The 14,408-nt window shown below is 41.8% G+C and overlaps 1 protein-coding gene across 3 annotated transcripts in view; it reads right to left on the reverse strand.

Moving 5' to 3' along the window:
* The window catches only part of CDH12 (cadherin 12), a 444,800-nt gene that overhangs the window by 164,762 nt on the left and 265,630 nt on the right, over nt 1-14,408 (reverse strand). For all 3 annotated transcript variants that reach the window (XM_061589878.1, XM_061589885.1, XM_061589867.1), the window contains exon 4: nt 5,712-6,006. In XM_061589878.1, coding sequence (XP_061445862.1) covers nt 5,712-6,006 — 295 coding nt within the window. The remainder of the gene's footprint in view (nt 1-5,711; nt 6,007-14,408) is intronic.

The raw sequence follows: 14,408 nt of genomic DNA on the forward strand, positions 1-14,408 counted from the left end.
GCTCTCTTTTGGTAGCTATTGGGCAGTACTAATTCAGTATGCAACCTTGTAACCATGGAAGCTATGAATGCCAACACTGACAAGATATCTATATGTGGTCCTACAATAAGGCTCAATAACCGACTCGGTTTTGAAAGGGAAGCTGAGTTGGAAAAAGGACTGGTCTACATTCTTCTAGAACCCTGTTAAAGCTATTTATGAGACAATGAAAGTCAGGAAGAGGAAATCTTAGACCAAAGCAGCAGTTCCATTTTGACAATGCAAAAAAAGAAGCCTTATTTTTTCATACCCTACCAGGAAAATGGTACAGTTATGACACATTATTTGTTTCAGTTTCAAGATCCCTACAGGGGAAGAATATCATTTTTGAAGCATTCATCTATCAGAATACTAAATACCGGACAGCAAGGTCGTACATTATCAGAAAAGCTCATGCATCTTACTTGGAAATCATCAGTGATATATTTAGCACTGAAGGTATGACTTGGGCATAATGAGTGTGGCTTGTTGATCTCTATGCACCTGTCAAACTCTGTGAGCGCTTCCCCTTTGCCTTAAAAAGAGTACGGCGAGTCACAAGAAATTCACTCTCCGTTCTACCCATGTAGACAGAGCAGTCTTGATCAAAAGACTACAGTTCCATCACAATAACTTGCCCTCAAAGGGCATCTCCATCTAACTACCTTCATTCCATGTTTTGCCCCATGGGGAAAATAGCAGCTTTCAGGGTCGAGCACCAGGAAAAAATGGCATGGGTAGAATTAAATCCCCCTCCCCCAAGACCTGATCCTAATCAGAATTACTTCCCCTGCCACCAGGGTCCAGGCTTTTAATACACATCGATGTATCAGATTACAGATCTCCTGTTGTCAAATCTTATTAAGTCCTTTGTTTGGTGTTCATGCAGTACACTAAGATTTATTTATTTATTTAATTCAATTTTTATACCGCCCATAGCAAAGCTCTCTGGGCGGTGTACAACCAATGAAGATATATGATTACATTTCAATTTTAAAAACACCTAATCCTCAAAACAACAGTTAGACAAACAGACAAAGCATATAACTAACATAAACAACATTAAATACAAATACTAAAATACTAAGATATTAAAAAATTAGGTAATTTCCCATTAAAATGCAAACAAATTGAATTTCATCTCCAATCCTAACCCTAGCTCCTAGCTCAAACCTTAATCACTATGCAAAACAAGCTCTCTAGTGCCTACCTAGGTTTTTAATACACATTCTCTTTCTGTATTATATATGTTTGGAAGTGAGGGGAGGAGTGCCATGTGGAGGTACCTCTCTCTCTGTGTGTGTGTCTACACACATGTGCACACACACACTAGGGATGAAAAAACCTGTTAATTTTGGTTCTCTCAGTTTCTCATTTTTCCAGTCTTAAATTCAGTTCTCCACATCTCTGCAACAATTTGCTATTTTTTTAAAAAATGAAACTTCTCCAGCATTTCAGTGTGACTTTCTTCTAAAAAGCACATTTTTGTAGACAGTTTTCACTAAACTACCCATAGTTACAAACCATTTCTTGTCATATTCAAATTCAAATATGTGCAAATTTTGAGGGATGTTTCAATTCTTACGTTGTTTCAGAAAGTGCAAATTTGATAGATTCTGCTTGAAATTCAATCTAAATTCTTGCCCATCCCTACCCCCACACACAAGCACAGTCTCCAAGTGTCACTTACCAAACTTTGGTGAAATCACATGAGCCTGTGAACTGTAGGTGTTGGATCCATCCCTCTTCAAACTATCCTATGGATACACTCATGGAATTTCCTCCAGAATCCATTGCATCTTTTATGTTCCAAATGCTACTCAGAATAATCCTTGCAATCCCAGTGACATTTAAAACACATCACAATTTGCACATGAAGATAAAAGACGTGGGTCTGATGTCAAAAGCTGAAATAACACTTAACTGTAACCACATGAAATGTATCTATCCCATATGATGGTAACCCCTATGCAATTGTCTTAGCAGCTTGAGCCATGTGCCATGTTAATGCACAGACTCCAGTTCTGCAGATTATATGAGTGCTGAGTATGCAGTTGCCACATTTCCAAAATAATAGTTTTAGAAAAGTCATCATGGAGAACTCAGTGACCTTATATATTTCATACACTTGGAGAAGACAAGCCACATAAAAGATGTCTCCACGAAAGCATGATCTGGCAACAGTGACTGCCTACCCCATGCTCCTGAAGCAATTGTGTTGAGAACACCATCACGTGAATAGGTGACATCCATTCCTCAACAACATCCCTCATAGTGATATTTTTCAGATGCCACATGTTTATTTCAAGCACAAATGCTTTAGCAACCGCAATACTCCTAAAATTTTCATCTTTCACTTACTTAATTGTAAATGTCTATGTTCCTCCTAGTAAAGCTAAAAACCTGACCAAAAAACAATTTAAAAATTTGGAAACTTATATTTTCAACTTGATTAACTCCTTTCCAGAAGCTATGTTAATTTTAGTGGGAGATTTTAATGCCAGAATGGGCCCTTCAGATAAAGATCTTTACACTAAATTTTGTTTAGAACCTTTAGTGTTTGATGGCCCAATAAATTTCCCCACGAGAAAATCTAAGGACAAGGGCATAAATTATGCGGGAATGTATTTAATGCATCTCTCACTGAAGTTAAATTTATTACTGTTGAATGGTCACACAAGGGGTGATTTAGAGGGTGAGCTAACTTATTTAACGTCCAGAGGAGCATCCACCATAGATCTGATATTTGTTGCCCAGGAACTCTTCACCTTAATTGACTTTTGTAGAGTTCTAGCTCGACCTGAAAGTGACCACTTTCCGGTGATCTTTCAAATTCAGGGTACCAATGAATCTCCTTTCTTAGACCAATTTACTTTTGAGGCAAATGAAGTAGAAATTCGCCCATCTCGAATAAAATGGGCTCCTAAACTTCAGAAGAAGATCGCAGATCGATTAAATTCTTTAGAATTTGAGACTATTAAAAACCAACTCATATCAGCCTCTGGCGATACCGCTTCCTATCAGTACTTTTACCAACTTTTATATAATATTCAAGGCCTGCTTAAGAGAGCTCCACTTGATACATCACGTAGACCCACTAATAGAAAGAAACTCTGGTTTGACTATGAGTGCCTTGAACTTAAAAAACACGTAAAATTTATCCATCAAGCATTTAAACTGCATGGGACTTCGGATTATCTAGAAAAATTTAGAGAGGCTAGGAAAAATTTCAAGCAGTTAATAAAAATAAAAAAGAATCTGGCCCTGAGACAAACGTGGGAAAGGCTTATTGAGGCCTCTAAACTGAGGAATTCTACCACTTTTTGGCACATAATAGCCCAACAGTGGCCCAAATCTAACTCTAAATTGGAATGTGCCATTGCCCCAGTCGTCTGGGAAAGGTACTATACCAACCTGTATCAAAGCAATATACCCAAGGCCGAGGTCCTATCAGATTCCTCTATGGATTTTCCCACATGGCCACCTGTTTCCATCGCCGAAGCTCTTGACCTTATAACTTCCCTTAAATCAAATAAGGCACCAGGGCCGGACAGCATACCTTCGGAGATTTTCAAGTCAAACGCAAATTGGTGGGCTCCCCTTTTAGCTGCCTTGTTTACTGACATCAACTCCTCCATGGTTATTCCTGAAGGTTGGGGGGCCGCAATAATAATTCCCATTTTTAAAAAAGGCTCCCATTTGGACCGAGCAAACTACAGACCTATAAGTTTGCTCAATATAATAAGTAAGCTATATGCCACCTATCTGTATAGGAAACTATTAGATTGCGTTAACCAAATGGAACTTTTAGCTTCGGAACAAGCAGGCTTTCGTGCTGGACGCTCTCCCTGCGATCATGCCCTGGTTTTACAGCATTTGATTTCCAAATATAGCAATTCCAAGGGCAACGCTTTATTTTCCGCCTTCGTGGATCTAAAACCGGCCTTTGATTCAATATCTAGAACAAGACTTTGGTTGAAATTAAAAAAATTGGGAATAGATGGGCGCCTATTAGCTTTGATTCAAGGTCTCTATCAAAACACATCTTTGCAAATTCGTTGCAACAATAAAGGCCACCTAACGAAACAAATTTCCACTTTTAAGGGTGTCAAACAAGGGTGCATTCTTGCACCCTTACTATTCAATATATATATAAACGCCCTAGTGACCACTCTTGCTCCTATTTCATTCCATCCTCCGATGTTGTCTCATACTCTGAGATTTTGTCTACTATATGCTGACGATATAGTTCTGCTTTCTCAGACTCCTATTGGGCTTAAAAGATTGATGGCATCCCTATCCTCTTTCTGCCTAGAGGAAGAGCTAATAATTAACCACCAGAAAACCAAAGTAGTAGTGTTCACAAAAAAGAAGATAAAACATGTCTGGAGAATCGATAAACTTCCAATAGAACAGGTTAAAACCTTCAGATATCTTGGTATTATCTTCCAATCATCTGGCTCCTAACAGCAGCACATTAACTCCTGTCTTTTAAACGCCAGGCGTACAATAAAGACTCTGCTATCCTTCTTTTATACTAAAGGAGCCCAACTTATTCCCGCGGCTAGGAAAGTTTTTGTTGCCGAAATCATTCCGCAACTTTTATATGGTGCTCAAATTACTACATACACGAATTTTACAAAGCTAGAATCCGTTCAAAACTCTTTCCTAAGATCTATATTAGGTACTCCCACCTGTGTTCTAAATCATATCTTGAGATTAGAGTGTGGTCTCCAATCCATAGAGTCCCGTGTATGGCAGCTGAGAATATTTTTCTGGCTGAAACTGGTATTTAATCCTCTAGGTTTGGTCCCCCATGTTCTCTCAGATAACCATTACTCCTCTTGGGAGAATTCAATCTTTGATAAGTTATCAAGTTTAGGTCTCTCTTTACCATATATCTTACACTTGGGTTTTGAATCGGCTCGTGATTTAGTCAAACAACGACTAAAAGATATTGATTTTCAGCACCATTTACTTCTGGTTAGGAATCAAAGATACAACCCTAAATTTGGTACCCTAATGTATTATCTTTCGACTTTGGAGCTCCCTAACTATCATAGAGCTTTCATGTTAATGAGATTAAATATCCTGCCGTCTGCGGTTCTCTATGGTAGATATAATAAAATTCCCTATTCAGAGAGACTCTGTCCATGTGCTGAGGGAGATATTGAATCAAATGACCATGTTCTCCTCTGATGTATATATTATCGTGATCTAAGAACTCAATTAATCTTACCTATTTTATTGCCCTTCCCTGGTCGGTCCCAATCCTTTTATCTGGATTACCTATTAGGTGATCATTCACCAGAGGTGACATTCGCAGTTGCTAAATTTAGTACGGCAGCCATCCACTATAGGAAAACAATGATGAATTATCCTTCTGCTAAATAATTTGTATTACTGTTTTAAATGATTTTAATTAATCCCTTTAGGGTCAAATTTAAATTTAAATTTTAAAATTTTTTAGCATTCATTTAATGATTTTGTATATTCTGTGAAATGATTTTTTGTGTGAAATGGTCTTTTGACTGTAACAATAAATTCAAAAGTCTTTTAGGTGACATCCATTCCTCAACAACATTCCTCATAGTGATATTTTTCAGATGCCACATGTTTATTTCAAGCACAAATGAAACAGGATTTAAAGGGTGCAAGTTAGGTAAGAGTTCTTTTAAACAAATCTTACTTACCTACTGGAGACATTTCGGGGACACTGGCAACATAAGGCCCATCAAGGAATTTTGGCTCATTATCGTTAATGTCCTGAACTTTGATTATGAACTCTGATTCAGGCTCCAGTGGTTTCCTTGTATCGATGTCCACCGCTTGAGCACGTAGGGTATAGAAAGGCTTCTCTTCACGGTCAAGGCTCCTTATGGCATGAATGTCTCCTGTGGTCTCATCAATGGTAAACACTGTACCAGCGCCATCTCCTGATAATGTATACTTAACACTTCCCACTCCCGTGTCCAAGTCAGAATGAAGCTTAACAGCAGAAAAAGAGAAGGGCAAAATAATTAATACAGCAATTCACGGATGGAAGAAGAGTAGCTTTAAACGAACATACTATGATGATAGCATATTATGTTGATGGCCTCCAAAAATTGCCCCAATCTCTAACAACATCAAGTGGGAAAGCATAATACTTATTACTATTGCTTAGAAAGACATGGGTGTTGTGTAGCCCTTTGGGGATCTTTAAGTGTACCTCATCCTAACAGTACTTACTAGTATGTAAATTGGTTTATAATTCTTATCTCGCTTAGCCTGAATATGTTCTTGTGAGGTTGGTTAGAGTGAGAGACATAGACCTGCCCACAGTCATCCAGTCAGAGTGGATTTGGATTTCCATGATGCATACTAATTCAGGAAGTGTCACTGACTTGTACTACCTGCGCTTATATCATGGAGGGGAAAGCTTCAGTTTGGAGCTAATGATGTGTGCAATTACAAAGATGTCCAGCTTCATGACACTTCCTGTATTTGACTTCAACTGAGCTCAAGTGTTTCTTCTTACTATAGATATATGAAGTATCAAGAGCACTTCTAAGGTGTGTTATATAAACAAACATGTTATGCTAACTGCATTTATTCAAATACATTGTTAATGCTCCAAATCATTCTTAATTTCGTGGATGAATCTTGGCCTCCTTCATCCAGCACCACTATTTGAATCACTACAACATACTGGTTTTTAATTTAAGGACTTAGAGGTTTCTTTCCTCCCCCTAATTCAAGGGTTGAGGGTCATAGTTTAACAGCTATTATGGGAGGCAGGCTGGACCTTGGTAGTCTTATCCATGGTTGTCCCAGTGAGGTTCTAGATTACACCAGAGGCACACCTGCAGACTTAAAGTTTGCTGTCATCTTAACCTAGCATCTAGAATGTTAAAGCCAGCATCATAGGGTTACACAGTTTGTGACCCACCAAGTTGAAGGTAGCTCATAAGTCAAGCAGGATGGCCCAATTTGTTTCCTGGTTTTGCTATCTGCCCAGATCTGCACAAACAGGACGGAAAGGGATGTTAAACCATTGGCAGGTCGTAAGACATGGTCTGGGGCCTGCATTTGGCTTGCTCTGAAGTACATCAGCCCTTGTCAGACAGGCTGTGCCCCACACTCCTCATTGTGCCAAGCTGGCGGTCTGACAGAGGCAACAGTAGAATAAATAGAAAATGAACAACTGAAAATGTTCTGAGAATAAAAAGAGCACAAAAAAGATTTAGAGTAATTATTAGTATTTTTAACCTCTTGAAATTAAATCATGCTAATAACTGGAAATGGTAAGGAGAAGAACAAAACTGCTGGGTTATACCATCCCACAGATGAATGAATCAAATGCTTGAATGCTACCTCTCATGAAACAAACAAACCAAACCAAACAGGTAGCACATTAGATAAAAGGCTAACCTGATTACTGAAATATCTCCCACCTGCAGCATGAAATAGTATGGCCCAGCAACACATATATCATGTGGGGCTATTGCTTGTCTGTTTTACTCTTACTCACATGGTGATGATAAACATGCATATGCTGAATGGCAGTAAGTACTTAGACCCTGAGCCCGTGTAGTGTAGTATACAAAGGTGGAATATGTGGTTATCCCACCTTCCCCCATATTTTATCCTCACAACCCCCCTATGAGATACATCAGGTTGGATGATAGTGACTGGCCCAACGTTACCCAGTGAGCTTTGTGGCTGAGTGGGCATCTGCACCCTGGTCTCCAGATCCTTCCAAATCTCTGTACCACAGCATCCCATATACATGGTGTTTATGTGAAATCAGGTCTCCACATTCCCCATTTGTTTGTTTTAAAGCCTGATGCTCTGCCTTTTGATTCAGTGATCTCCCAACACAGTTTACAGCATATTAAAACAATTCAAGAAATGTGGCTCCGGGTGGGCCACAGCTCCCAGCTCATATCTCAGCAATGGGGTGGCTAAAAGAGACACTGCGGGGATGGGATGCTAAAGGGGAGGTGTTAGCTTGAGAACTGACCATAGCCAGCTCTGTGTAACTAATTCCTGCCACATGGTTGGGAACTGTGAGAGCAGCCTTGATCAAGGAGGTTGAACAGGGGGATTTGTTTTATCAGATCTCACAGTGTGAACCTTTTTGATTAATAGATAGGTGGTCATAAGTACTAACCTATAAAGCTCAATAAAGACAAAAAGTCTACATATCCCCCATTAGGCTTTGCATCCCCTTCTTCACTCACCATTTTTATGTCATGTGCTGCTGCTTCTCTACCTATTTGCCTTTACAAGTGGATTCTAAAGTGAGTGCACTGGTTCAGCATAGAATGCCCCTTCACTAGTGTGTCAGATTAGTTACAATTAGAAGGAAATCTCTCCCCATCCCCACCCCCTGCTATGCATCAAATTCTTCAGTATTTGTGAAATGAAAAGATAATAGCTCCAGCACAGAGTTAATTACTATCACTCTCACTCTTCCTGGCCACTGTAATTTAAATAACGCAGATGCATATGGGTGAGCCATTAGACCATGGTCTATTAGACCATGCTCTTTTCCATTTATCTTTAAATGCATGTTTACAAGATAGATAAGGAAAGACAGAATTAAAAGGAAGCTGCAGTGAAAACAGGCACAGATTTATTTATTTTTTTAAAATGCACCTGTGATAGAATTTGGATTCACACAAATTGTTTTTCCCCAACCTAAGGTGATTTCTCCACTCCCCCCAATCTTCCCACAGTGAAATCCACATTGAGTATGGCTGCATTCAGGCATGGGGTTCATTGCATCAGTTTTACTGATTATAATGGTAGCACTTCTGCCCCGATGTCTGACTTTCCTTTCACACTGTAGTACCTGCTGCCTCATGGAACTGCATTTTTACCAATATACCACCATGTTACACTAAATTTAATTCACATCAGTGGACGTGGTGTGAAACAACCCTGAATATCACTGGACATGTCGCTACTCCCCCACCGTTTCCACACATGCACATTTCTGTTACCAATGATTCCCACATGGAAATGGTGGGAAAGAACTGTATACCTGTATGCCACCCCAAATTTTATTACTCCTGCAATTTACTTAGTTAAAAGAGTTGGAAACAGGTTTTTTTTTTTCCTGGAAGCAATTAAAAAGGAAATGCGTGCTAAACTTCCACTATATTCTGCTGGATTTCCAGAAGTAGTTTTTGCATCGTATTTATTTATTTATTATTCTATAGAATCATAGAATAGTAGAGTTAGAAGGGGCCTATAAGGCCATCAAGTCCAACCCCCTGCTCAATGCAGGAATCCAAATCAAAGCATTCCCAACAGATGGCTGTCCAGCTGCCTCTTGAATGCCCCCAGTGTTGGAGAGACTACCTCTCTAGGTAATTGGTTCCATTGTCGTATGGCTCTAACAGTTAAGAAGTTTTTTCCTGATGTTCAGTTGAAATCTGGCTTCCTGCAACTTGAGCCCATTAACCCGTGCCCTGTACTCTGGGACAATCGAGAAGAGATCCTGGCCCTCCTCTGTGTGACAACCTTTCATGTACTTGAAGAGTGCTATCATATCTCCCCTCAGTCTTCTCTTCTGCAGGCTAAACATGCCCAGTTCTTTCAGTCTCCCCTCATAGGGCTTTGTTGCCAGTCCCCTGAACATCCTTGTTCTCCTCCTCTGAACCTGTTCCAGTTTGCCTGCATCCTTCTTGGTGCGGAGACCAGAACTGGACACAATACTCAAGATGAGGCCTAACCAGTGCTGAATGGAGGAGAACTAATACTTCACACGATTTGGAAACTATACTTCTGTTAATGCAGCTTAATATAGCATTTGCCTTTTTTGCAGCCACATCACGCTGTTGGCTCATATTCAGCTTGTGATCAACGACAATTCCAAGATCCTTCTCACATGTTGTATTGCTGAGCCAAGTATCCCCCATCTTATTTAGTTTAGTTTGGCAGGATTTGTTCTCCATAAATCCATGTTGGCTCCTAGTAATCACTGCATTGTTTTCAAGGTGCTTACAGTTTGAATGCTTTATAATCTGCTCCAGAGTTTTTCCAAGGATTGATGTCAGGCTGCCTGGTCTGTAGTTCCCTGGTTCCTCCTTTTTGAAGATAGGGACAGCATTAGCTCTCCTCCAGTCATCCGGCACTTCACCAGTCCTCCATGATTTCTCAGGGATAATAGACAGTGGTTCTGAGAGTTCTTCAGCAAGTTCCTTCAATACTCTGTGATGCAGTTTATCGGGCCATACTGATTTGAACTTGTTCAAAGTGATTAGGTATTCCTTGATCATTTGTCTATCAATCTCAAGCTTCAATCCTGCCCCTTCTACTTCATGTTTCCCGGGAGGGTCATAGACCTTTTTTTGGGGAGCAGACTGAGCCAAAGAAGGAATTGAGCACTTCTGCCTTTTCTTTGTCATCTGTTATCATTTTGCCATCCTCATTTGATTTATATCCCAGAATTCCTCCCAGTAGGAGCCCAGGGCAGCAAACAAAAGCACTAAAAATACTTTAAGATATTGTAAGAACAGACTCTAAAATACATTAAAATAAAACATTTTTAAAAACATTTTTAAAAAAAGCTTTAAAAACATCTTTTAAAAAAGAGAAAAGGTTTAAATCATTAAAAAGCAATTCCAACAGACGCAGACTGGGATAAGGTCTCTACTTAAAAGGCTTGTTAAAAGAGGAAGGTATTCAGTAGGCACCGGAAAGATAACATAGATGGCACCTGTCTAATATTTAAGGGGATGGAATTCCAAAGGGTGGGTGCCACTAGACTAAAGGTCTGCTTCCTATGTTGTGTAGAATGGACCTCCTGATAATATGGTATCTGCAAGAGGCCCTCACCTGTAGAGTGCAGTGATCAAATGGGTATATAAAGGATAAGACGGTCTTTCAGGTATCCTGGCCCCAAACTGTATAGGGCTTTGTACACCAAAACTAGAACCTTGAACTTGGCCCAGTAGTAAATGGCCAGCCAGTGCAATTCTTTCAGCAGCGGAGTGTCATGTTGGCAATACCCTGCCCCAGTGAGCAGTCTCGCTGCCTGATTTTGCACCAGCTGCAGCTTCTGGACCAACCTCAAGGGTAACCCCACATAGAGTGCATTATAGTAATCCAGTCTGGAGTTTACCAGTACATGGACAACAGTGGGCAGGCTATCCCAGTCCAGAAATGGCTGCAGATCTCTTAGCAGCCGAAGCTGGTAAAAGGCAATCCTAGTGATGGAGGTCACCTCAGCCTCTAGCGACAAAGATGGATCCAGGAGCCCCCCAGACTACAGACCTGCCCTTTCAGAGGGAGTACGACCCCATCCAAAGCAGGCAACTGAACAATTATCCAAACTCAGGAACCACCAATCCACAGTGCCTCCATCTCACTAGGATTCAGACTCAGTTTATTGGCCCTCATACAGCCCATCGACGAGTCCAGGCAAAGATCTAGGGCTTGCACAGACTCTCCCAATTCAGATGTTACAGTGAAAGAGAGCTAGGTATCATACTGCTGGTACCTCACCCGAAATCTCCTGATGACCGTGTGACGTCCTTCCCTGGCACCACCTGTGTCACCCTCACTCGTGGCTAACTGCAGTCAGGATCGTCGTGTTTATTTTTTACCTCTCTCCTCTCTAGCACAGATCTCAAAAGATCCCCCTGCTAGGCCACACTACCCAACACTCTGTGTATCCAATATAACCTCTAGACTGTGCCTTAGTCTCTTCCTGGTTATTTTGATACCTTGTGTCTGTGTGTATAGGCAATTCCCAACCCCCCTGAAGCCTCTTGCCTATGAAGCTCACAGCTCTGGGTTGCTCTTTCTTCACCGCTGCCACCATTCAATACTATTTCTTCTTCAGCCTTGGTTACTCTGCCTCCCCCCTGGTCTGTGTCCCCCAGCTGAGGAATCAGGCTTTAAGTAAACCAAGAAAATATTTATTGATAACACTAAGAATAACAAGATTACTTATAGATTTCATTGACAAGCATATGGTTTCATATATGTTTCTCTTATGTTCCTAATTCCTATTATTTGCCTCAGAACTCCCAATCCAATCTCTCAACAGCCACCTCTTACTCTCCACATCAACCTCCCTGTCCACAACCACCCTGTCCAACCCCCACTCTGACTCAACTGTCATCCTCTCATTTATACCTTCAGCCATTCAAACACACAGCCAATCATCATCCAGCATTCTACAGCCCATATACTCCCCCTTCTCACTCACTCCACTTACCATATTTCCTATAATAAACCTGCACTTACCATATTTACATTACATTCACATACAGGAACATCACAGACCGCTCCCAAAAACATCATATAGATGTTAAACAGCATGGTGGACAAGATAGTACCCTACGGCACCCAGCAGCACTACTGCCAGGGGGGCGAAACACAATCACACAATGCTATTCTCTGAAAACAACCCTGGAGATAGGATCGGAACCACTATAAAACAGTGCCTCTGATACCCATCTCACCAAGTCGGCCCAGAAGGATACCATAGTCAATGGTATCAAAAGCTGCTGAGAGATCAAATAAGAATAACAGGGTCACAATCCCCTCTCTTTCTCTTGATAAAGGTGATCCATCAGGGCGACCAAGGCCAATTCAATCCCATAACCAGGCCTGAACCCAGATTGGTATGGGTCAACATAATCTGTTTCATCCAAGAGTACTTGCAATTGCTGCGCCACAACCTTCTCAATCACCTTTTCTAAAAAGGGGGTATTTGCAACCGGTCAGTAGTTGTCACAAACCAATGCATCCAGAGTGGGCTTTTTCAGCAGCAGTTGGATCTCCTCCTCTTTCAGGGCAGCTCCAATCACTCCCTCATGCAACGATGCATTGACCACACCATAGATCTACTCAGTCACACCCCCTTGGCAAGCTTTAATAAGCCAAGAAGGTAAGGGTTGCATCATCACAAGTACCTTGTCTACATCATCAGGCTGCATCAAGTGAAACTCTTCCCAAGAAATTGCAGCAGACGTTGCACTGGACACCTCACTGGGGTCTACAGTAGATGTGAATGGGGCATCAAGATTGCTATGGAGGTGAGCAACTTTACCCTCAAAGTGCCTTGAAAACAATTCACAATGGGCCTCTGAAGGGTCTAAAACTCAGTTTTCTGGAGTTGATGTCAACAGACCACTGACAATATGGAAAAGCTCCACTGGATGGCTAATTGAGGATTCAATGGTGGCAGAGAAGAGGGCCTTCTTCTCCACCCTCACCGCCACATAGTAGGCACGGTTATGATGTTTTACTCATGCCTGATCAGCCTCACAGCACATCTTTTGCCACTTGCACTCTAGCCATCATCCAGCCTGTTTCATTGACCGTAGCTCACTGGTGTACGAAGGCAAACCGGGCTCCACAATGCCAGAGGGCGCTCAGGGACAACCATGTCAAGAGCCTGACACACCTCGCAATTCCACAGCATGACAAGGGCTTCAATAGAGTCACCTGCTCTATCTACTGGGAACTCCCCCAGGGCATTCAGGAATCCAGTGGATTCCATTACTCTCCAGAGGTGGACCATCTTAATCTGGCCACCACCCCTGCAGGGAGGATTGGTGCCATAAGACTAAACTTCACCAGGAAGTGGTCTGACCATGACAATGGGGTGACATCCATCCCCCCATCTCCAGAACACCCCTTTCTCCATCTGGAGCAAAAACCAAGTCAAGGGTGTGCCCTGCCCTATGCATCAGGCTGTTCACAACTTGAGACAGCCCCATGGTTGTCATGGAGGCTATGAAGTCCCAAGCCTGAACACTAGAGGCAGCCTCAGCATGGACAATGAAATCACCCAGGACTATTGTTGTGGGCTCTTCCAATACCACAGGCAAGGTGGCCTCCGGCAGCTTGGTCAGAGAAGCTGCTGGCCAGGAGGGTGGATGGTACACCAGCAGCAACCCTAGTTTCCTGTCTCTTTGGCCTGACTCTAGGTGCAGGCCCTCACAATTAGCTTCAAGACAGAGTGGTTTCCTGGCAACAGAGATGGAAGTTCTGTAGACCACAGCAACTCCTCCCCCCACCCCTGGAGCCTGTGCTCATGTTGCACAGAGTATCCAGGTGGAGAAACTCAATCAGTTTAACTCCTCCCAGCTCACCCACCCAGGTCTCGGTAATGCACACCAAATCGACACTTTCATCCATGATCAAATCATGGATGAGTGTGGTCTTATTCTGCACCGATCTGGCGTTAAACAACAGCACACTCAGGCCAGCGGGCACAGCAGGTGCGCAACGAGGAACCAGTCCGTGAGAGGAGTGGCAGCAAGGAACAAGGTGTAGATAGCCTTGTGCGAAAGAGTAAATGAAATGTGGAAGTTATCAGGTAAGAAAATTTGGGAAAACAGAATAAACTGCTGTCTGAATGCAGCCCAGCTCATGTAGGA

The sequence above is a fragment of the Rhineura floridana genome, chromosome 1 (assembly GCF_030035675.1).
Source record: "Rhineura floridana isolate rRhiFlo1 chromosome 1, rRhiFlo1.hap2, whole genome shotgun sequence".
Classification (NCBI taxonomy): Eukaryota; Metazoa; Chordata; class Lepidosauria; order Squamata; family Rhineuridae; genus Rhineura; species Rhineura floridana.